Below are 25,246 nucleotides of genomic sequence, written 5' to 3'. Positions count from 1 at the left end.
AAGAAACAGAATCGTAAAATTTGAGGATAAAACACTTGTAATGCGTACTATATCCCATAATTTGAATTCTTTTTATCACATTAAAAGCGTGACTGGTTATTTAATTCTGCATACTACAGACTTCTTTATCAAATCACAAGTCCGTCTATTCTCGGTTATATGTGATATATTAGCATTACCATACATGTTAGGATGGTTGTTTGTAAAACCAATAATACATGTAGGCCTAGGAATGCGTTAGTCGTTAGTAGAGAAATACAGTGTTCGTTAGCGAACGAAGGAGATTATGAGTCTAAAATTATAACACCAGTTCAACAGTTTCATCAGCAGTAAATTAACTTTTCCATGGATATTCACATGAAATTCAGGTTCATAGGACAGTCAACACATTTTCTAATACATCTTCCTATTTTAAGTTCAATAACAAATATTCATTCTTCAGGTTTACAAAGAGAGAGTTTGCAACTGACCGTTGCCGGGCACTTGCCTTATAAAACGCAAAATCAAAGAAGTAGGGATTCTTTGATTTTGCATTTGTTTATATTTGTTTCTCTACTTAGTATCTGGGTGATTTCTATGGTTATGTTGTGTTTATATGATTTGCAGTGTTCAAAAACGTGTGAAGGTGTTTTTTGTGTTCTTTAAATCTAGTTTCCATTTTTCTACTTGTTTCTCCAATGTAGAAGTCCTGGTAGTTATCACATTGTATCTTATAAATTCCTTTGACGTTGTGTTTGTCAGTGTACTTTTTACATAGTATGGTCTTTAGTTTTGTACCTGGTTTTTGAAAAAAATTGGTGTTTACTGGAATGTTGTGTTTTGTTATAAGTTTTTTTCCAAATGTTGGTTATTTTTTCGCTGATGTCGGGAACATATGGTATGCAGCAGTATAAGGTTTTGTATTTTGTTGTATCTTGGGATTTATTATTGTTTGTTTGTTATTGGTCTAGATGTGTGCGTATACTTTTTTCACGGTTTTTGGAAGACTTTTGTTGATGTTGATGAAGTGTTGTTTTATTTTGTTGATTTCATTGTTAATTTTATCGTGTTTCGGCCCGGCATAGCCAAGCGTATTAAGGCGTTCGACTCGTAATCCGAGGGTCGTGGGTTCGAATCCCGGTCGCACAAACATGCTCGCCCTTTCAGCCGTGGGGGCGTTATAATGTGACGGTCAATCCCACTATTCGTTGGTAAAAGAGTAGCCCCTCTAGTCTTACACTGCTAAATTAGGCACGGCTAGCGCAGGTAGCCCTCGAGTAGCTTTGTGCAATATTTAAAACAAAAAAACAAACAAAGAAAAAACAAACTGTAACGTTCCCTACAGTCCCGTACCCGTTTATATTTTCGTCTCTTGGAAACTCTCTTTGTTAACCTGAAGGTGATCTGGGAAGGTCAAAACGTTATTCTCTGCTTATCAATAAAAGTGTTAATAGGATATGTTATTACAACTAGTAAAATTCTTAAAGCAGTTGACATTAAATGTGTCCACTTATTTGAACTATGGCCTGGCATGGCCAAGCGCGTAAGGCGTGCGACTCGTAATCCGAAGGTCGCGGGTTCGCGCCCGTGTCGCGCTAAATATGCTCGCCCTCCCAGTCGTGGGGGCGTTATAATGTGACGGTCAATCCCACTATTTGTTGGTAAAAGAGTAGCCCAAGAGTTGGCGGTGGGTGGTGATGACTAGCTGCCTTCCCTCTAGTCTTACACTGCTAAATTAGGGACGGCTAGCACAGATAGCCCTTGAGTAGCTTTGTGCGAAATTCCAAAAAACATCTATTTGAACTATTAAAACTAGAACAGTACACACATATTAGATGGTCTAATACAAAAAAAGAATAAAACAAATTAATTGCAAATTATGTTATAAATTGTGCAATCATGTGATAATCAGATTGGTAGGTGCCATAAATTTAGTCGTCAGGTAGCGCAGTTGAAAATTTATTCGCATGCGTATTTTAATATTTGGTAGGGCATGCAGATTGGTAAAAGTTTGTATTGTAAGGTAATCTTTATGCAATGTTGAATTCAGTGGAAAGTGTTTTGTAAAGAACAATATTATAATTATTACAGTAATGTTCGTGCCATAAAATGTATTGCTGACGTTAGAGATACATCCATAGTAGTATGAGTGACGAAAATAAAAGAGGACAAAAAAGGAAAAAGAAAAATTACTACCGAGCTTTGCCAAAAAAGGGAAGAAGAGGACATCTTGAATCTGGGATGAAAGGATTTTTGGTGACATGTAACAACAAAGAGAAAGGATGTATAAGGGAAGCTTATAACGTGCTTAATGAATATGCTGATAAAATATATGGCCCTGAAATGGTATGAACTGAACCTTGATGTTAAAGTTACGTTGATTTCCTTCATAAATTAATTTGAAAAGCTGACATCAACTAACACTATGACCGACGTAACTCATTCCAGAGCTAATAAGTTAATTACCTTGATATAAAACTTTTAACTTGTCTTTTCTAATTCATGAAATTTATTTCTTTTCATCCTAGTATAATTTTCAGAATATAGCATAAAGAAATGCAAGGTGTTTATAGATTCCTCAATCTTCTAAATTTGGTAGAAAATGGGAAAATTTGTCCATCCTTAGATTCTTCCTGTTAAGAGCAGTTTTTCTATGTAATAAATCAGTGTGCTTTCTAGGATAGGGACACAGACTTTACACAGTATACCAAGTAAGGCATAATTAGTTATTGGTTTAACTTTTAATCAGTGTGTCTTTAACCACATCCTAAAATTCTATTAACAACAGACTGTTAGTGCTTCAGTGACTCAGGGTGGTTCATCTAACATTATGCCAACATTCATTTCTTTGGTAAACTTTGGAGTGAAGTCTTATTCAAACACTTAAACCAAATTCCTAACTTTCAGTTTAAGGTTATTTATCGGGTGTTTGTCTAACTTTCCAATTGATTCCATTCCATAAAGCTTCAGCCTTTCAAATACAGCTAGAAATATTAAATAATACAGTCTTAGTACAAAAATTGGTAAATATTAACAGTGGTTAATATCATTAATATAAATGAAAAAAAAACAAGCATCCTGGCGCTGAGACATGTTACCACTAGAACAGGGGTTCCCAACCGGTGGGTCGCGAAGCCTTGGAAGGGGAGTCACGTAGCCTTGTTAGAAGTAGCTTGGGATAACATTAATTAGATTTCATCAATTATATTTTCAAGTTGTGAGTGCCAAAAGGTTGGGAACCCCTGCACTAGAAAGACTGAAGTAATAAAGTTTTGATTTTTTTTCATCCAGCTGCTCACATTTGGTTAACTAACTGCCCTAAATTACTTATTGATGTAATTTTTTACATAATTTTTTGTGCAGCATCTTATAAAAGATTTTTTTAAATGTAAGTGCACCAAATTTCCACACTTTCTTTCATCTTGGTAACAAGCAATATCCTGAACAAAAGGTAAGTGTTAAAGCTAGATTTCTTTTTCATGAGATAACTTTGTTTTTTTTATGTGACACAATATTTCACTAAAACTTTGTAAAACCTTTACACAAACTAGAATTTTTCCCATTAGAGCAGCAAGAGTAATTAGGGCAAGAGCAACTGTTTACCCCACCCCCTTTAAAAATAGTTTCATTAGCAAGTGACCAACCTTGAGGAACTAACTTGACTGTTTATCTATGAAAGATGGAATTTGGATGTTTTAAGATCTGACTTGTTTCTTCCCTGATTTCTGTATGTAACCTCAAATTTTCTATGTACCATCAAGGACTAAATAAGACATGCTCAGTTCTTAGTCTCCAATAAAAACTTTGCTGTTGATATCCTGCGAAGACCAAGTGTCCATTTTAATGCTTTGCTTACCTTTAACATACAAATAATATAATTTAATAAGTAATAAAAAAAGATAATTTTCCTAGAGGACAACATTGTATCAAGGCTTTAAAACCTTTATTATTCTAGATGCTAAATTTTCTGTTTCTAGCCTTTTACCACTCAAATTATTCATAGTAGTCCAGTAGTTGACAGTGAGTTCTGTTGAACAGTGTCTTTCCTCTATTATATAATTTTAAAATTAGGGATGACTAGCTCGGGTGACCCTAGTGTACCTTTTCACTAATGTGGAAAGACATTAAAACTACTTGTGTTATGCTTTTTAAATTTAATATTTTATAAAAATACCATAGTACTGTTTTTAATTTTAACTCTAGCTAAATATTCAACAATAGGCTTCAAGTTGTTCTGTCTTTTTAAAAACTCGAGCTTTTCTCTCACAAGGCTTTTACAATGTGTAATAATCCACTCTGTAAGACATGATTTTTTGTAACATGGTAGCCAGTCTATGGAAAAGTTTGCTTTTAGGTGTGGTAGAATGTGTAACTTTGAAGGGATGCGAGAGAGATTGAGTGTCCAGAGATCAGGGATGGAAAACAGGTTTCTCTGGGAAGCTTTGGATAGAAAATTGGAGAGTGTAGGTGGACCAAATGTTTCTTTGTTATCTGTTGCTAATGAAAGTGTTTAACTTGCATCTCTTAACGTTGAAACTTAGTCGGTAGGTTTTAAGAATATAAAATGAAATTGTCTGGGATTCCTTGAGTAAGAAGATAAACAGTATTGGTTTCTCTGTAGAAGTTTTACCATCTAAACATCTATCCAAACTGTTGGTGTCCTGTCATACATCTCCAGTTTATTAAACAAAATGTTTCATTGAATTATGATCTTAAGGATAAACCATTAATTCTCAGAGAGATTTCTTTAATTTGGTACTTCAGTATAAGTTCTGTTTATACCTATTTTGTAAGAATATTTTTCTAAACTGTTCATGCACCTAATTTATTATGGGTCTATAAGGTTAATTACAAGGCCCATAAAATATGAGGCATAAACAAAATTTAAAATGACATTAATAGTACATTTAATCCAGCTATCATTGATGAGGTTCCCTGAATGTTTTACTTAGAAAATAAGGGAATTCACCAAGTTGTTATGGTGAGTTTGTTACAGTCTGGATCCCATTAAAAGTGAACAAGTTGGTAGCTTGAAGTTGTAGGGCTTGTTCTATTCATTATTTGTTTTCAACCTTCATTATAAATACCTTTTAATGTGAGTTAAACACATCACTTATGGTCACGTATCATACATTTCTCCTTTTGTGTAGACCATTTACTGATAATTTGGGGTATTTCTCAGTTTGTGAAGTGTATAGTAATTAGCCAGATGAAACGATAGTTCAACTCTTCAGAATATTGTATCTCAAACTAAACCAAATATTGAAGTATGGAGTAATCAGTTGGTAGTAGTAGTATTTGACAGTGCCTTTTACCATACTTTACTAAAACGTTAAAGAAGAAATTTAAAAATACTACAAAAATAAAGAAAAGTTTAATTTCTCTAGTGTCATGGAGATGATTCTGTTGACCACGACATACAAGATTTGTTGGAAAAAGAGCTCCAAGCACTTCAAAAGACCAATAAGACTGAACGGCGTTTCCAGCAGGTGGACACCAACGTGAAGAACTGCCTGTTTATCGAGACTAAAGTAAATGTTATTTGGTGATAGTTAAGTATTGAAAAGGTGTCTAAACTTACAAGTGCATTAATTTGAGCATGTGTGTGCTAACATTATTTTACTATTTCTCCAACTGCCTACAATATAAACTATTTTTCTCAGTGACAGAACAACCACAGGAAGATAAGCAACACACCATAACTTACATCAAGTAAAACTGTGACAACATCTTTAACCATTGTACATTTTTGTAAATGGATCATCTAGAAAACTAACCAAGTAATAAAGATTTAAGGTCATGGTTGATATTAGAATTTAATTTTCTATACTTACTCAAAAAACATGATAATTTGAGATTCATTTTGCAGTTTCAAATCCAGTTAGTATTTAATAATGAACTAAAAACTGTTTACTTTACGTAAAAGCAATTTTAAAGTGAAAGATACATTTTAAATATTCTGTGTGTACTTACCATCTTGGTCATGGTTGAAAACCTTGAGTAATACATTTTGTTTACATAATTTCTGAAGCTAATTTGATCTTAATGACATTGTTTCATTACTTTGGTGAACAGGTTACTGACCCCTGTCAACTAGTTTCCACTATATTGAAAGATATCAGAAGCACCCAGAAGCAGAAGACGAGATATCTTTTACGGATGATTCCTGTGTTGGCAACATGTAGGGCTTTCATGGAGAACATAAAAAAATCTATGTCCATGGTACTGGATGCGTATCAAGGTGAAGAAGAAAACATCACTTCCCCTTCTTTTGCTGTAATATTTAAGGCAAGACACAATAACAGCCTCAGCAGAGAAGAAGTTATACGAGCAGTGCTACAAGTAACAAAGGTGAAAAAACCAAATTGGCAAGCAGACTTGAAGGACCCTCTTCTGGTTATATTGGTGGAAGTTGTCCAGTCAGTTTGTTGTTTAAGTATACTAAAAAACTATTTCTTCTTTAGGAAATATAACCTTACAGAGGTAGTAAGGGATCAGTGTCCACAGTCCCTTATAAGAGAAGGATGCATTGAAGGAACACAAAAACAAGACAATGGACAAAATGAAATAGGTGACAGTGAGAAGATGGTTCTAAAAGGAATTAAACCAAAAGAGAGTGAACTGGAAACTTTAAAAGTCACGGGTGATTCTAATGATATTACCACAGTTGATGACATTGACTCTTCTAACTCGCACACAACTGGCAGAGAAAAAATCTCTGTAATGTAGTGTGAAAAAACAATTTAGGAATAAACAGTTTAAAATAAGTCTCAGTGAATATTAATAATGACAAGATTTGAAAGTTTCAGTGCACACAGTGTAACAAAAATCAACTTTCATGCAGTATCCAGCAGGTGAAGTACATGTAACATTGCTTCTCTGTTTTTGTTCGTATTTCTTACTATTATATGAAATCTTAATCAGGTTAAGCTTTGGTTATTTCTTACATTATTTTTGTCACATCATGTGAAGTAAACCTAAAACGAGACAGGTTGTAGTTTACTGAACTCTTTTGGGTGCTGTGTTTCTATGAATAAAACAAAATAAACAGTTAACAGAATGTTAATGTGATTTTTCATAACTATGAAACATTGCCGTGTATTTGATGGAAATAATTTTATTATTATAAAACACACAGCTACTAAAGTGGCTACACTGTGAAGAAATAAGCTTCAACCACATGTAACAATAAGAAGATATGAAATATTAGTTTGAAAATGCCATATTTAAATAATCAACCACTGACATGAAATAAACCTAATATTTCTTCATTACTGTAACAGAGTTTACAAAAATAAATGTTAGAGGTACACACAACTTTATAACTTATTGAAACTTAAGTCTTACAGAAAGTCATTCCATTTCCACTGTTTAAAGACATAAACAGTAGTTTTTATATGTACATAAAAATCTATATTCTTTAGCATAGCTGCATTAGAAACAAAATAGAAATTATATGTTTTTAATGTTTAATAATATAACTTTCTGCTAAAATATATGTTAACCATCATTAACAGTTCCATTTGAAGACTTAATGTTATGATAGAATGAAACTACACATGAGATTTTATTATAATATAAAACATCTAATACAAGTCAAAGATTTATATTAAATGGTTAAAAAATATGGTTGTCCTTCATTCCAGCTGACAAGATGTGATACAAGCAATTACATTTAGATAACAAAAAATTAGTCCCATTATTGTTATACACCACATCTATTGTACAGTTTGTTATCACAGTTATAGATGAGTTAATGAAGTATATACAACATAGTCTACTACTATGTAGTTTGTAATTATAGTTATATATGGGTTTATGAAGTATCTACAACATAGTAGTATTGCTATATATCACTTCTACTGTAAAGTTTGTAATCACAGTTCTAGATGAGTTTATGAAGTATCTACAAAGTAGTAGTTTTGTTATATATCACTTTTAGTGTATAGTTTGTAATCACAGTTCTAGATGAGTTTATGAAGTATCTACAACGTAGTTATATTGTTATATATCTCGTCTACTGTGTAGTTTGTAATGACAGTTCTAGATGAGTTTATGAAGTATCTACAAAGTAGTAGTTTTGTTATATATCACTTTTAGTGTATAGTTTGTTATCACAGTTATAGATGAGTTTATGAAGTATCTACAACATAGTGGTATTGTTATATATCACGTCTACTGTACAGTTTGTAGTCATAGTTACAGATGAGTTTATGAAGTGTCTAAAACATGGTAATATTGTTATTAAACATGAAATTTACTGTACTGTAATCATTGTATATATTAATTTATCAAGTATGAATAACATAGTAGTATTGTTGTCAAACATCAAGTCTATTGTATAGTTTATAATCATAATTATAGATGAGTTCATCAAGTATCTACAACTACTAGTATTGTTATATATCACATTTACTGTATAGTTTGTAATTACAGTTGTAGATGAGTTTATGAAGTATCTACAACTACTAGTATTGATAAAGATCACATTTACTGTATAGTTTGTAATTACAGTTGTAGATGAGTTTATGAAGTATCCACAATGTACTAGTATTGTTATATATCACATTTACTGTATAGTTTGTAATTACAGTTATAGATGAGTTTATGAAGTATTTACAAGATTGTAGTATTGTTGTTAAACATGGCATCTACTGTATAGTTTCTAATCATTGTTATGGATAAGTTTATGAAGTATCTACAAAGTAGTAGAATTATTATATATCACAAACTGTATAGTCTGTAATGACAGTTATAGAGGCATTTATGTTGTATGTACAACATAGTAGTATTGTTGTTAAACATGGCATCTACTGCATAGTTTCTAATCATAGTTAAAGATAAGTTTATGAAGTATCTACAACGAAGTAGTATTGTTATATATCACGTCTACCATATAAATTGTAATCACAGTTATAGATGAGTTAATGAAGTATATACAACATAGTCTACTACTGCATAGTTTCTAATCATAGTTATAGATGAGTTTATGAAGTATCTATAACCTTGTAATATTGTTATATATCACGTCTACTGTACAGTTTGTAGTCATAGTTACAGATGTGTTTATAAAGTGTCTACAACATAGTAGTAGTGTTTTTAAACATCACTTCTACCTTGTAGTTTGTATTTAAAGTTACAGATAAGATTAAGAAGTATGAACAACATGGTAGTTTTGTTATTAAACATCACATCTACTGTATTGTGATCATAGTTACAGATCAGTTTATGAAGTATATACAACATAGTATTATTTTTATATATCACATCAACTGTATAGTTTGTAATCACAGTTATAGATGAGTTTATGAAGTATCTGCAACGTTGTTATGTAGTTATATACCACATCTACTACATAGTTTGTAATCATTTATAGAGGCGTTTATGAAGTATCTACAACAAAGTAGTATTACTGTTTATCATGGCATCTACTGTATAGTTTCTAATGATAGTTATGGATAAGTTTATGAAGTATCTACAACATAGTGGTATTGTTGTTAAACATGGCATCTACTGTATAGTTTCTAATGATAGTTGTAAATAAGTTCATGAAGTATCTACATCGTAGTAGTATTCTTATATATCACGTCTACTGCATAGTTTGTAGCAATAGTTTTTGATAGGTTTATGAAGTATCAACAACATAGTAGTATTGTTGTTAAACATCTCATCTACTGTATAGTTTGTAATCAAAGATACAGATGAGTTTATGAATTATCTGAAACATAGTAGTATTGTTGTTAAACATCACTTCTACTGTATAGTTTGTAATCACACTTGTAGATAAGTTATTGAAGTACCTACAACGTAGTAGTATTGTTATATGTGACGTTTACTGTATAGTTTGTAGTCACAGTTACAGATGAGTTTATGAAGTGTCTAAAACATGGTAGTATTGTTATTAAACATGAAATTTACTGTACTGTAATCATAGTACATATGAGTTTATGAAGTATGAACAACATAGTATTGTTGTTAAACATCACATCTATTGAATAGTTTATAATTATAAATGAGTTCATGAAGTATCTACAACATACTAGTATTGATAAACATCACATGTATTGTGAAGTTTGTAATCATTGCTATAGATGAGTTTATCAAGTTTATACAATATAGTAGTATTGTTATATATCACAGTTATCGTTGAGTTCATGAAGTATCTACAGCATCGTAGTATTGTTATATACCAAATATTCTGCATAGTTTGTAATCAGTTAAAGAGGCGTTTATGAAGTATCTACAACATGATAGTAGTATTGTTAAATATGTAATCTCTGGATAGTTTGTAATCACAGTTATGGATGAGTTTATGAAGTATCTACAACGTAATAGTATTGTTATATATCACATCTACTGTATAATTTGTAATTACAGTTATAGATGAGTTTATGAAGTATCTAGAATATCGTATTATGGTTGTTAGTTCACAACTAGCATATCTTCTACCACCTGTTCCAAAGTCATATGGGACATGGTTGTTAAGGACAGTTGGTACTACACTTTTGTCTTCCTCTCAATCTTACTCTCTGATGGTCAAAGAAGTAGCTGATATGCAGATCATTGCCGATACTCCAGGTGAAAGCTTTTGCTTGGTATCTATCACTTCTGCTTTTTTCTCTACCTTCTTGGCCATCAAGACTCAGGAAGAATAATTACCTCTTTCCTTTCGAACTGCTTGTTTCTATGATTATAATCGTCCTTTTACACTGGTGGAACTGAAACTGGCCCTTCATCGGTCTAGCAGTACCTCTGTTGGATGAGATGATGTGCGCTATGACATGTCGCATCATCTATATACTGCTTCTCTTGATATTCTTCTAATTGTTTTTAACCAGATCTGGCAGGAGAATGTTTTTCCTGATGCCAGACTATTACCTTACCTTTCTCTAAGCCTGGGAAAGATCCCAAGATTCCTTCACACTACCGTCCAATTGTTTTGACGACCTGTCTCTGTAAAACCTTAGATAGGATGGTTAATGCTCGTCTTGTTTGGTTCCTCGAATCAAACAACCTCTTCTCGCCCACCCAATGTGGGTTCCGACGACAGCACTCCACCATGGGCCACCTGATTCGACTTGAAACGTCAATCAGAGAAGCCTTTCTCAAACGACAACATCTTGTATCAATATTCTTTGACATTGAGAAGGCTTATGACATAACATGGAGGTATGACATTTTGCGAGACCTCCATATATATGGGTTACGTGGCCATTTACCCATTTTCATTAAAAATTTTTTTAATGGACAGGAGATTTCAAATTCATGTTGGTTCGACACTTTCCCGTTCTTTTTTACAGGACCTTGGAATCCCTCAGGGCTGTGTTTTGATTGTCACAATTTTCAGTATTAAGATTAATGCCATCACTTAACAACTCCCTCTCACTGTTGCAAATGGGCTCTATGTCGACGACTTTCACATCTCATGTCAGTTGAGCGGCAACTACAAACTGCCCTCAATCGTGTACTGAAGTGGACCACGGCAAACGGCTTTAATTTCTCTCTCTCTACAACTGTGTGCATGTATTTTTGCCGTCTTAAATTCAGTATCGGTGAAGTTTCGCTGCCTGTGGTCCCTGAGACCAAGTTCTTGGGGTTTATCTTTGACCGTAAGCTGACCTATATACCACACATTAAGCAGCTACGGGTAAAATGTACAAGAGCAAAACATCCTCTGTGTCTTCTCTACCACCAGTTGGGAAGCAGATCGATGCTCTATGTTAAAGATATATCGTGCTCTTATTCGATCGAAACTTGTCTATGGATCACTCTCGGCCTTAAAGATGTTGGACCCCATTCATCATCAAGGACTTTGGCTCTGCACTGGGGCTTTCTGCACCTCCCCTGTTCAGAGCTTATATGTAGAGTCTCATGAACCTTCCTTGCAGCTTTGCCGTCTGCAACTGTCTTTACAAAATTCTTCGAAACTTCGTTCCTCACCAAAACATCCCACCTGGGGTTGTGTTTTCCTTCCTCGGTGGGCCTTACTTATTCAGAACAGACGATCTACCATTGCTCCTTTTGGCCTTCGTATCCAGGCGCAGTTGGATGAATTGGGTCTGTCCTTGAATAACATTGCAGTATCTACCGGTCAGCCTATCCCACCATGGCTTATTACAGTCCCCAAATGTGACCTTTATTTAAGTCATCTGAGAAGAGCAGATACTCCCGATTGGAAGTACCGTCTTTTATTTACTGAATATCTTTCGAACAATCTTTCCATTCCAATTCATACGGATGGTTTCAAATCAGATGACTCTGTGGGCTCTGCCATGGTTAGTTGCGGTTCGGTGGTTGCGCGCAGAATCCCCTCGACAGCTTCTGTGTTCACTGCTGAACTGTACGCCATTTTTCTTGCCCTGGATCATACTGAAGCTAAGCAGTACTCCAACTGCACTATTTATACTGACTTGCTTTGTTCTCTACTGGCTTTGGAATCGCTTTATGTTGATTCCCACCCTGTTCTCGCTGATATTCAAAATCGACTGGATACCAGGCCACGTTGGTATTCGCGGGAACGAGCTTGCAGACACGGCAGCTAAATCTATCTGCTCTGACACTATCACCGCAGTGCCTATTCCATACATGGAGTATGGTCCTGTATTCAAGGCCCGGCTCCGTGCCAGCTGGCAATTGACTTGGGGTGAGCAACGCGAAAACAAGCTTTTCAAATAAAACCCTGTATTGGACTTTGGCCGTCTTGCTTCCGTAAGGATCGGAAGTTGTCCTAACTAGACTATGCATTGGTCACAATTTTTCAACTCATCGTTTTCTTTTATCTGAAACTGATGCACCAGTGTGCAATCTATGTAACACTCAAATCACTATAAGCCTCATTTTACTTTCTTGCCGTCCTTACGACTCTCAACGACGGAACCATTTTAAACATGTTCTGTCCCAAGGTTTGTCCATAACATTAGACAGTGTAATTGGTGACGGTGACACTTTCCACCTTGATAAAGTTTTTAGTTTTTTCAAAGACCATTAATCTTTTTAATGTCATTTAAGTGTTTTATATTTATTCATTTAACTATCTACAACATGATGATAGTTTTGTTATTAAACATCACACCTACTATTGTGTAATCAGAGTTACAGGTGAGTTTATGAAGTATCTACAAGATACTATTGTTGTTAAGCATCACATCTACTGTATAGTTTGTAATCACAGTGATAGATGATTTTATGAACTATCTACAATATAGTGGTATTGTTGTTATGTAGCAATTTACTCTATAGTTTCAAATCATAGTTAGAGATGTGTTTATAAACTATCTACAACATAGTAATATTGTTCATAAACATCACATCTACTGTATATTTTGTAATGATACTTACAGATGAGTTCATGAAGTATCTACAATGTAGTAGTATTGTTGTTAAACACCACATCTAATGTACTGTAATCACAGTTATAGATGAGTTTATGAAGTATTTACAACGTAGTAGTATTGTTATTATATACCACATCTACTGCATAGTTTGTAATCATAGTTATAGATGAGTTTATGAAGTATCTACAACATAGTAGTATTGTTAAATATCACATGTACTGTGTAGTTTGTAATCATGGTTATAGATGAGTTTATGAAGTGACTACCATACAGGATTTTACGTTTTGTGTTTTCATTATATAACCAATAATCTTTGAGGGGAAATGATAGAAGAAATATTTAAATAGGGATTACTGAAACATTTCAAATGGTTCACAATTTGAACTTTTAATGATGTTAGTAAGGTAGTAATGTTTAGGTGATCAGGACAGCCACCAGAGAACAATACCAGAGAAATCAGTGATGCCGAGAAACCCACTTGTTGAGAAATTTATATGCAAAAACGGCTCGTTTGGGTTGAGAAAATATTTTACATAGAAGAGCGAACAACGTTTCGACCTTCTTCGGTCATCGTCAGGTTCACAAAGAAAGAGGTAACTGACCGGAAGCTGACCACATGTTTTACACAACCCCTTTCAAACATGTGGTCCGCTTCCGGTCAGTTACCTCTTTCTTTGTGAACCTGACGATGACCGAAGAAGGTCGAAACGTTGTTCGCTCTTCTATGTAAAATATTTTCTCAACCCAAACGAGCCGTTTTTGCATATGAATACCAGAGAAAGCTGAAGCTAAACGAATTACATTACAATATTAAAAATGTGTTCTTAATAAATATTTGTTGGTAACAATTCAGTTATAAGAACAAGTTTTTCCCCTGCTAAAGAAATAATTACTGTCAAAAGGATCTATCAGTTTTAAATGAGTGAGAATTTGTTTTGTCATTGGTACAGAAAGAAATTGGAACTCCATATGAACTACTGAACATTTGAACTTTTCAAATGTTATGACCATTTGTTCATAACCATTCCAAAATTTATTAATATGGCTTTAGGAAAGGTTACGCATATATCACAGCTTGTAGATATTACGGAATTCAAATCCAGGGTATTCATTTATAATTGAACATCCTACATGAGTGGTAATATTTATACTTGTGGTGCTATGTGATAAAAATAGCTGACACAGAATGGAATAGGAAAATAGTTCATTACAATTGTTAGATTTTGATGGAACAGCACACTTCAAAATTATTAAAAACAACTTTTTGTAAAAGTATAGATTCTAGTTCTGTATATGATGATAAAACTCAGTTTCTTAACTATTTAAAGATAAAAACTACTTAGTTGTATCAGAGAACTGTTGGTGTACCAACAAAATTAATTTCTAAGATACCTGTGTATTGTCTCTGAATTATATGAGAATGTATTTAATTAAAAAATACAACAGCAAATTTTAATATATGCATATTGTATTCCTAAACTTAACTCTGATCTGACAAAGAATCCATATTATTGGTCAAAATGTTGCAACCGTTAATATCGGAATTTATTTATTGTAAGAGTTATTGTATTTGTGAATTTATTACTAAGTTCCTCACTTTGCAACAGACCTAGAAGTATTTATTGTACACATTCAAATAATCAATTACTATTTTATGATAAAACTGATATTTTACAAACAAAAAGGGAGATGGTGTGATAGAGATATTGAGATGTATATAGCACAAGTGTGTATCACTGATGGATTAGTTTCTTCAATAAATTTTCCCACTCCTGTTACCACATGATTTTCACCCTTACCTTTTTTTTTAATGCATGTTTGTTCTTTAACTTTTAAGCACATGAAAATTAAAAGTATATATATATTTCAGAGATATAATCTGTTAGCCCAATTCCCAGGACTGCAAGAGTGTGGGATACCATTAAATCTGTGTGCACTTGCCTAGTAGTAGTATGTATTAATTATAATTTTACTGAAATTAATGAAAATGTTATCTATTATAATGATTTCAAATTGATAAGTATCTTCTGTCACTGCAACATTTGTCAGATTGATAACCAGTTCAATGATTGGCTCATCCATTGCCATGGTAATGATCATGTGACTGATTATTATACAAGTACAATGTCACCATTTAGTTGTTCCAACTGTATATTCATGTACAATTTAAATTTTGGTTTCCAATACCAGACTGGAAAGTCTTAGCTTCAATGGCAGTCTTTGATCTGAGTTGTTGATATCAGCTTGGATTACAAAAGTTGATTTTCATGGCAAAGAACAGAAATTTACTTTATCTTTGAAACAAGAGTTAGTAACGTGTAAAACAACAGTCATAATTTAAATAATTATGGTTATTGCATATTTTTACATTCAGGTGGCAATCTCAAAAGACTCCATTTCATTTACCAGAAATAGCAAATACCAGAAATACCCATTTTTTTTTTTGACTACCAAATTTAACCTTTCCCCTAGAAGGGAAAATAAAACAATTATTGTTCTAAATCTCGTAAAGTTGTGTTCATCCTATAAATTAATTTTGTTCTTAATTAAAAATAAAAATAAACAAAGGATTTCACTTTTACATAAATAAAACTTTAATTCTAAAGGATGCTACTGAAAAAGAATAATGAACTGAGCATTTCAAAAATGAAGTTTATGTGTGATTATAAATATAATAACATTAAGTAATTTTGAAAAAAGATACTTTTTACCTCAACAAAATAGTGTAAATCAAATTATATGTTATCTGTTCTCATTCTGAGAATGTGGTGCTCTTGCAGAAATTCGCCAATAATCATGGACATATTTTTGAAAAGAGGAACTCGAACAGGAGGACTTGTAGATTTACAAGAGAACAACAGTAGCAGCAACAAGTCAGGAAAGAAGATGCCCAAGGTATGAAATAGAAAGTAATTAAATGATTACTTGGTATTTGATTAACCTAGAGTGGGGATTCTCTTGCACCTTGACCAGAATATCCAATTAGCTGGGACAAGTTGTTAAATGAAGTCATCGTTGCTGGTAAACAAGCTGAAACATCTTTACACAAAGCACCCCACTTACTTTGACATCAGTTACTTCAGATGGTTGCAAGAACATAATTTAAAGCAAAACTCTTGCAGGAGAACACCAGTGAAAGTGTCAGATCATGTACAAAAGGGCAGCAACAATATTGCCAGATTTTGCCAAAGTAACAAAGCCTCATACAATCACTTGAACTCTCATTCTAAACAGCCTGCCAGGAAACTGTCTTAACTCTGAGAGGTACAGAAGCAGCAGAAAGTTAGTAAAATTTTCACCCTCCCATCAGCAGATACACTGAAGACGTCACAATAACATAAGCAACATTGATCCACAAAATTCAATGGTCAAAAGGTTCAACTTGCAGACTGACGAGTCTACAGATATCGATAGTTGTGCACAGTTGAGTGAAGTTGTTTGGCTTGTTCAGGAGGACAGCTTGAAAGAACATTATTCTGCAAGAACCATGGAACTTTCATAGCAAATGACAGGGAAAGAAATATTAAGTGACCAATGATTATTTCAAATCAATTGGAATTCAATAATTCCATGGTAGAATTGCATAATCACATGGACTGAAAATCCAGAGATCAAATCAGTCACTGCTTTCATGTCAGCTGAGCTGAAATCCACTCTTAAGTGGGGCTATGAGAACTGTCAACCTCTTGAAATCCAGACCAATTCAACCATGTTCTACATGAAGAAGAGGGAAAAACATTAGCTTCTTCTCTTTGATACTGAAGTTTGTTGGCTTTCAAGAGTCGAAGTCCTGTCTAGAGTGATGTATTTAAGCACCTGAATCAGTTGCAAGGACACAGTGAGGACAAACTGACATGCACAGACAAATTAAATTGGTTCAAATCAAAATTGACTTTGGAAAAGATTCACTCTAAATGAACTTCCAGGTCAAATCCAGATGAAAAAATACTAATCACTTATGAAGCAACATTTGAGCTCACTTCGTGACAAGCTCAGACATGATTTCAGGTTATTTCGGGCAGAGTAGTTTGACAAGATATCAGGAAAGATCACACCCCAAGCTCAAATTAAAGATTCCATCAGATCAATTTTGCTCACTAGTATGAAATAAATATACATAGATCTCAAATCAAGCAGTAATTGTTCTGTTGCCATTTTCAACCTTTATGAATTTTGTTTGTCTTCCCTGATGCTTATAAAGAATCGAAAAAGATCACATTTAAAAAGCATGGATTCAAGAGATTCATGTAGCTCTTTCCAGCATTGAACTAAATATCAAACTGTTATGTTCATTGAAACAAAATCACATGGAAATTGTAGCTAAGAAACAGTTAAATATTTTTTATTAAAACTGTAGTGAATTTATATTTGGGTTCAAAATGATTATTACTCATAATATTAGTGTAATTATTTTAAAAACATTTGGTGTGCCACAGAAAGTTTGGACTGTGATTTGAATTTCATAAAAGGATAAATAATTATCAAAAGAACAGTGTTGTTCATAACTATTAATAAACAAGTTGCTGAACAATATAAATTTGTACTCACAACAGAAAATAATAATCTTAACATATTTTTGTCACTTCATCAGTTGTGAATTAGAAGAAACACAAACAGTGTATAAAGTATTAAAAGTTAGGCCTACTTTGTGTTATATTGTTTACTCTATTAAGAAGGTTTAAAAAATTATTTCAGCATGCTTAGTTCATTGCATACTGAATGTAGTATTAAAAAATACCATTTAAATGGTTACTTAAAAGAAAATTAACCAATCAATATCAAGATAATTATATACTGTGTTTTATATTATCATCTTATAATGGTTTGAGTGTTGCAAGTACCATGTGGCAGTTTGATGCTTATTGGTATCTGACAGTTATACAACGTATTTGCATAAGTCTCATGATTAATTATAGCATCACTAAACTGAGAGAAGCAAGTCTCTTTTAGATATCTTACGTACATAAGTGACAGAGTTTCAAGTGTTTGTTCACAACATTACTTACATAATGGAACTTGACATGCTAATTCTCTAGTTCTAATAAAAACATTACTGTATTTTATGAGTATTAAAGTTAAGTAATTCTAACAGGCTAAAGCAACAAAAAGTTTGTAAAGTGTACAGAATTAAATATTTAAAAAGATTCTATTCCATGAATATAAACTCTTATGATTAATATAAAATTCTGCCATTCATACAATATCTTGACCTTTCCATAAAGTTGGTATTTGGTGACTGTGTTTGTGCTCCAGTTAATGCAGAAGGACTATGCTTTTCTGCAAAAATCTCTGGGTATTTATAATTACTGGTCTTGTCTCCATGTGTACATGAACCCAACAAATCCTTCCCTTCTAATATAATTTCGATCTCTTGAAAGTTCTGAAGTCTTTGGACATCTTTGTCCTTTCTGATGATTGTATTTGGAAGTTTTCTTATCTTCAGAATCTGTAGGGATTAAAAAGAAAAAACAACTACAAATGCATTCTTTATGGACAACATTTTGAAAGATAAATAACTGAGACTGGTATGAAAACATACTGGCTTTAATTAATTCTAACACTAATACAAAAGTGTTAGTATCTGTTGTTATTGATACTTTATCTACTTAAATAAAAAAACAGTCAGTGGTTATGATAAGACATGGAAGTGTCAGCAATATTTCAAACAGTATTCAAATCATTTAAGTTGACTATACATGTGAAAACCATCATTTCACATGCCACATTTATATTTCTACAGGTGATTAACATGTTAAGTCGTTTGTGTGTGTGTACACACACACACACACACAAACATAGCCATGTTGTTGGAATGTCAGACAATCGCCTCCTTCAGTGTATCTTTTTCAGTAATTACAGACTGAAGTGTGCTTCTGCAGAGGTCAGAAAAAACAATACAAGGACACAGTGAATGTTGCACTAAAGAACCACAACAACGGTCCTAATATCTGGGAAACACTTGCCCAGAAAGTCATTTTCAACTATGAAAGACAAACATATAACAGCTGATAAAATAGCATCACCAATCTTTCATCATCCTTTATGTTTTAAAATAATATATAAATACATCTCTTTCAAGCCACTTTTTCTGGCAATTCTAAAATGTATCTGTTACATTTATATATTTTCCAAGCATCTTTAAAAGGTATACATTCAGATATTTAGCATTTTGTGTTAACAATACCGTTTCACTATCAATTCCAAGCTCACAGCAGCATACGTCTACCAGGTGTTTGAAGGTTAGGTTACTGCCTGGTAAATCAATTTCAATGAAGTCTGAATCATCTAGATGTGCCACTCGAACTTTTAATACTAGCTCTGGTGATACTGTGGCTAAAAAAAAACCCAAAAAAATACATACATATATGTATACACTGATGAAGTGTTTTTTAATAATAGAAAATCTCAATCTCATAACAATAACATTTTTATAAAGGTTACAGTCTTGACATCAAAACTTTTTCTAATGATAATTTTTGATGTTACCTATGCATTATTTAACATCCAAAAGAATATTTCAAATCTTTATTATAAATCTTTTCTTAAAAAACTACCCAAGAATACTGCAAAAATTATTTAAGATTTTCAATTTACATAATTCTTTAAATCTTACAAATGGGATAGTGGCTACACATGAAAATATTAATTATAATATTCTAGTTCGTTCAACTAGAACTATCATCAAACCAACTACCATAACCTCTAGTAAATAAAACAATGTTCTTCGGTAACAGCCACATTCAACAACATAAAAATGACATTAGCAACAAGCAGCACTCCCTGGTATTTCTTACCTTGGTATTGTCAGCCCAAATATTCAGTTAATCATGCACATAGAAGATAACAGAACTCTGCTATTTCTGGATATCCCTATTCACCGAGGTAGTGATCATTTTACCACTATAGTAAGTAATCAAAGTTGCACACCACACAAACAGTTGTTCAACTACGTACCCAACCATTCATATGCTGTCAATTGACAAATTATTATAAATATGTCTGACAGAAGATTATGTATGGTGGGCAAACTGTAGAACAAACAAACAATCCCTACCACTTTGTTCCAAGCCTTCAAGAAAAATTTAAGTTCTCAACCCTCAAAATAAAGTCATTAAAAAACTGGTTACTTCACCATATTAGGCACGAAATTCAAGAGGTTATTTCACATATTTAACATAAAAGTTTATTTTAAATTTGAAAAACTATCAAAAATAATGAATAATGGTGAAAAACCCATCAAGTAAACAAAAAAATGTCTACAAAGTAACAAGTTTGTGAAGAAATATGTACATTGGATAAATAGGATAAACCATAGAATAGAGACTAAAAGAACACAAGTATATGAGTAGACTAACACATCTACAAAAATTAGCATTAGCAGGACATAATTATAAAACAAGCTACATCGTAAATCAAGGCCAACTTCAAATTCTGGATACAACCAAACTGTTAGAAAATCAGGAAAAGTAACCAATTCCTTTACATCAAACTACACCAACTTACTCTTGTCAGAGATCATGGTTTTGACCTCTGGACACACTCTCACAAAATGAGTGATGAAATAACACAATGCACTTACATGGAGAAACAAAGTACACAGAAATGAACTCATCACCAAACCATGCTAACTAACAGATGAACTCTACTATACTGATATTAACTTTTTCCAAAACATTATTTAATTTTTAAGTAATAACAGAAGTCAATTTACAAATGAAAATTTTGGGTAAACATCAATAAACACAATATTATGTCAGGCTTAAATAGTAAATGTTATAAATGGAGACGGGGAAGGGTATCCATAGCACACTACCAGTTCCTCTTTTCCTAAGTGTCAGCTTCATACATCATATTATTGTCTTCATGATCAGTTCTGCCCTCACTCATGGTGTTAAGGTAGTGAAACTCTAATGGATTCCAAATCATTAATCTAAGGATTACCTCTACATAAAAAATGTTCACATAAGGTAATAAGAAGTTAGTGCAGGACTAATCAATTCAAGTTGACAAAGATGTGTAGGTGAAATATTACTGAAACACCTTATAATGTTTGAAATCTTTAAAGTAGAAGCAGTCCACAGAATTCAGGAATAATATTCTATACCTATACTTCCTCTTTTCCAGTCTTTATTTTGTACACTTACCATCATATTTATTAGATAAGGCTGACCTGAAGTGGTTTACTTCACACATATTCAAAGGATTTCTCTGATTACCTATACTGCAGTTTTCTATATCTTTAGTGTCTACCTGATAGGCCAAAGGTGGATAAGCTAAGTATCCTGGAGTGATGACAAGAGTTGATTTATTATCACTAATATTTTTTTCTTTAATAGTCTCACCTAGAAAAAATAAATAAATTTGTGATGTTTGAGAATCATATCTTTATAAAATTCATTTGAATGATAGAAAGGAAGTTGTACAAACTTCAAAATTCACTGTACTAACCACCTGAAAGTAACAAAACTTGATAAAGTATATCATTTCTATTATCTTCACAGAAGAAATTGCTAAAAAACAAAGAAAACATCCCTACAAAATAATGAAATATCTTATTTACAGAATTTTTGTTGTGTGTGCGAATTACCACTGAAGTGTTTACTTCTCATAAAAATATTTATCACTGTTCATCTCCCCATCACACATTTTATTCTGGAACTACTGATATTTTTTTTCTTTTAATAATTTTAAGATAACTGGAACTGTTTTCATTAGTAACCAGACTCACCTCCCAAAAGGTTTCTAATTTCCTCATTCAGAGCCACAGCTGCAGGAGTTTCTCCTTTATTTGATGTCTGAGAAGCTTCTGCTCCTTGGGATAAAAGATATTTCACTACAGTTGCATGTCCCCTCTTTGCTGCCCAATGGAGAGGAGTCCTAAAGAAGAAAGTTATCTCCCTGACATACTTGCAGATTCTCCATATAACAGGAAATTTTTTCATAGATATCAACACTTCTATTTTTCCATGGAACACACGTTTTCTATGGTAGTATCTTCAATAATTTTACTGTTAACTCTAAGGGCTAAAAACACCATTAACAGCTTATACAATCAACTGATGACCAAAGTGGTTTGCTTGTTACTCCTAATTAATACTAGTTACTAGTAATTATAATTAACAGTGTGAAAGTTTTAGAAACTCTTCTGGACAAGTTACTGCATAAATGGATTTAAAATGGGCTAAGGTATTTACTAGTTGTTTGTATATATTTAATTTCAACTTAAAAATCAACTACTTTATGCACTACCTTGAACAGTGCTGCACCTACATATGTAACTTCTAAACAAACCTTTTAATGTCGCACTCATTACCACAGTATCATTAAGCAACACAAGTTAAACAAATGTAGTGCCATTCATCTTTTTTACCATTTCTAATAAAGATCTCTGATTATTTCTTTAAAATCTCTTCTTATCAATCTGATCAGATTCAACATTTTAATTACATAGATTATCTAATGGTTTGTACTTAATGGAATGGAACATGCAATATATTTCTGTTGTTTTTTACTGCAATAATAGTTCTCGAGCTTCACTTACTCTTTTAGTTTAAAGAACAATTTTTAACAAATTCAGTAAGTTCTTGAGAAGTTAAAGGCCCTTCTACAGTCATAAAGAAATTATTTACTAAATCAAACAGTAGCTAAGTTACTCATTTATACTGTTTAAAACCATAAATTATAATACCAAATCAATCATTTTTTGGATTACAACTTAAGTGCAGGATAAATATCACATGTTGTTTAATAATAACTATTATGAAAGGTATAACGTGTAAAACAAATTGTGAAAATGAAACAATTTTGGCAACATTAACATGGCAAATTAGTAGTTTTAACAAAAACAAAAATTAAATTTTAACACTGTTTATCAACTGATAAGTAATATTAACAAATCTGGTTGAAATAATAAGAAAGTTTACTATAACAGAGAAACTTACCCTACCTGTTTAAATTTTAAGGTCTATTTACTTATCATCAGTGACTAATGTTTGGAAATACTGTGTCACTCAGTGTTACGAAAAGCAAGAATAGAAATCCTAATTAATGGGTTTATCTGTTAATAGTAACTTAAATATTGCCATGTTTATATATACGTACTCTATTTTTAAATTTAAAACAAAAGAAATGAAAAGCAGAAAGAGTAATATGAACAAAGAAATCATGCTTTGAAAAAAAAAACAAGTATTGCATAGCTGGTTATGAGATAGTTGTGCTATTTAATTCTAATTAAAGTATATACTGTTTTACCTTTAAAGTTCATTATTTTTATAACTTGTAATTACTATTTTAATACAGAACTTCATCTGTTCCGCTTTCTCAGAAAGTTTCTGAGCTCAGCGAAGATGTAGAACTTATTGGATTGAAGTTGAAATATAAATAGTGAATTAAGAATCCATGCGAATAATTCTGTAAAAATGAAGCACAACTTGAAAGTAAGACGAATAGTAGAAATAGAAATAACCCATGTAGTCTTACCATCCATTTATATCTTGTTGTGTATTAATATTTACTCCCTTTGAAAGCAACAATCGAATTGATTCTTCGTCACCATAGCACGCAGCTTCTCTTAATTTGTCTTCAAGCGATTTTTGATGTTCCATCTTATTTACAATGACAAACGACGAAAAATAAACCGCCCTCTGTGGATGTCTAAATGTTTATTCTAATTTCCATTGTTTACATTTACGTTATATTTGTGTTCAAAGGTTGGTACCAAATCCTTTAAAAACATCATCTTATTTTTTCACTCGGATTAAAACATCAGTAACCACGACAAATTTCTCAATCAATGAAATGATCCATTGCAATTTCACAGAATTGGGTGTAATTACTGTTTTATTACAAAATATAACAAGTTCCATATTAAAGTTATATATAAATTTATTTTCATACCTGCATACATTGTCACAGCTATGAATATAAACAAATTAAATCCGTAATGGACTTATTAAGAAGAATGTATAAAAAATTATACACATCACTATTATTAAGCATGTTACCTGCATTGTGTTCATAATTATATAATAATCGAAGCTCTTATAATAAAAAATTCAGTTATGTATTATTGATTAAAATGAAAGCAGTAGCACATTATTATATCGTATTTTGATAGCGTTTATGAGATTGATATAGATATATCTGGAAAACTCTCTAGCTGTAAGTGGGATACTTTCCAAAATGTCTAAGTAATAATTTATTAAATGAATTAACTTGGTAATGTAATCATTTTTCATAAATATATCACTCATTTTTGATCGTCAAGAATTTCTAGAGTGTGTGTGTGCTTTCTTATAGCAAAGGCACATCGGGCTATCTGCTGAGCCTACCGAGGAGAATCGAACCCCTGATTTTAGCGTTACAGATCTATAGACTTACCGCTGTACTAGTAGGGGTCAGAATTTTTAGAACTTTGGAATATTGGTTTCACGTGTATTCCGCTGTAACAAACCGTGATACATCATAATAAAATATTTTAAAGTTACCTATACCTTCATTAATATGTGATTAATATGTGCTGTCTACAAAAATGAGTAAATGTTTCATTGAACAGAATAAAAAGCACAAATAATTGGCAGTAGTAAGAATTAATACACTCCAATCAACATTCAAGGCCTAATCTCTTCATTCTTAAAATTAATTTATTGTAGAAGAATTTTTCTTGAGTTTATGTGTAGATCGTGTACTTTAAAAGCGTGAACTAGAAACCCATTTATAATAAATAGTTTACGAAGTTTTATAATAATTAATTATTTTATTTCAGATGAAGAAATGTTCTCTTTACAATAATATTAACAATTTATACTTTAAAAACTGTAAGATTGACACCGAAAATGTTCCCAGAAATAATCTTGCCTGTTTTTACATTAATTTCTACAAACGATGTACATTTTAAACTTTGAATTTTCGTTAACTAAAATCATCCCAGTAAC

General features: G+C 32.3%; 2 protein-coding genes across 3 annotated transcripts; one reads left to right on the top strand and one right to left on the bottom strand.

The window, feature by feature from the left end:
• The first annotated feature begins 1,948 nt into the window (after positions 1–1,948).
• LOC143233732 (THUMP domain-containing protein 1) lies at positions 1,949–7,066 on the top strand. Its single transcript, XM_076470291.1, has 3 exons — positions 1,949–2,325; positions 5,367–5,510; positions 6,055–7,066. Exons 1-3 carry the CDS (start codon positions 2,125–2,127, stop codon positions 6,706–6,708), a joined length of 999 nt encoding a protein of 332 aa, XP_076326406.1. The 5' UTR covers positions 1,949–2,124; the 3' UTR covers positions 6,709–7,066.
• Positions 7,067–15,883: 8,817 nt separating this feature from the next.
• Positions 15,884–24,038, bottom strand: LOC143233733 (ankyrin repeat domain-containing protein 40-like). Of its 2 annotated transcripts, none has more exons than XM_076470293.1 (5): positions 23,793–24,038; positions 22,042–22,190; positions 21,458–21,595; positions 19,498–19,646; positions 15,884–18,759 (listed from the first exon to the last, which is right to left on the bottom strand). In XM_076470293.1, exons 1-5 carry the CDS (start codon positions 23,915–23,917, stop codon positions 18,487–18,489), a joined length of 834 nt encoding a protein of 277 aa, XP_076326408.1. In that variant the 5' UTR covers positions 23,918–24,038; the 3' UTR covers positions 15,884–18,486. The 2 variants fall into 2 exon arrangements, with proteins under 2 accessions (XP_076326408.1, XP_076326407.1); XM_076470292.1 differs by having other exon boundaries at positions 21,458–21,655; positions 23,793–24,037.
• Positions 24,039–25,246: the final 1,208 nt, after the last annotated feature.

This window comes from Tachypleus tridentatus, chromosome 12 (assembly GCF_004210375.1).
Source record: "Tachypleus tridentatus isolate NWPU-2018 chromosome 12, ASM421037v1, whole genome shotgun sequence".
Lineage (NCBI taxonomy): Eukaryota > Metazoa > Arthropoda > Merostomata > Xiphosura > Limulidae > Tachypleus > Tachypleus tridentatus.
Note: the sequence above shows the minus strand (reverse complement) of the source record. Positions and strands in the feature narration are given on the sequence as shown.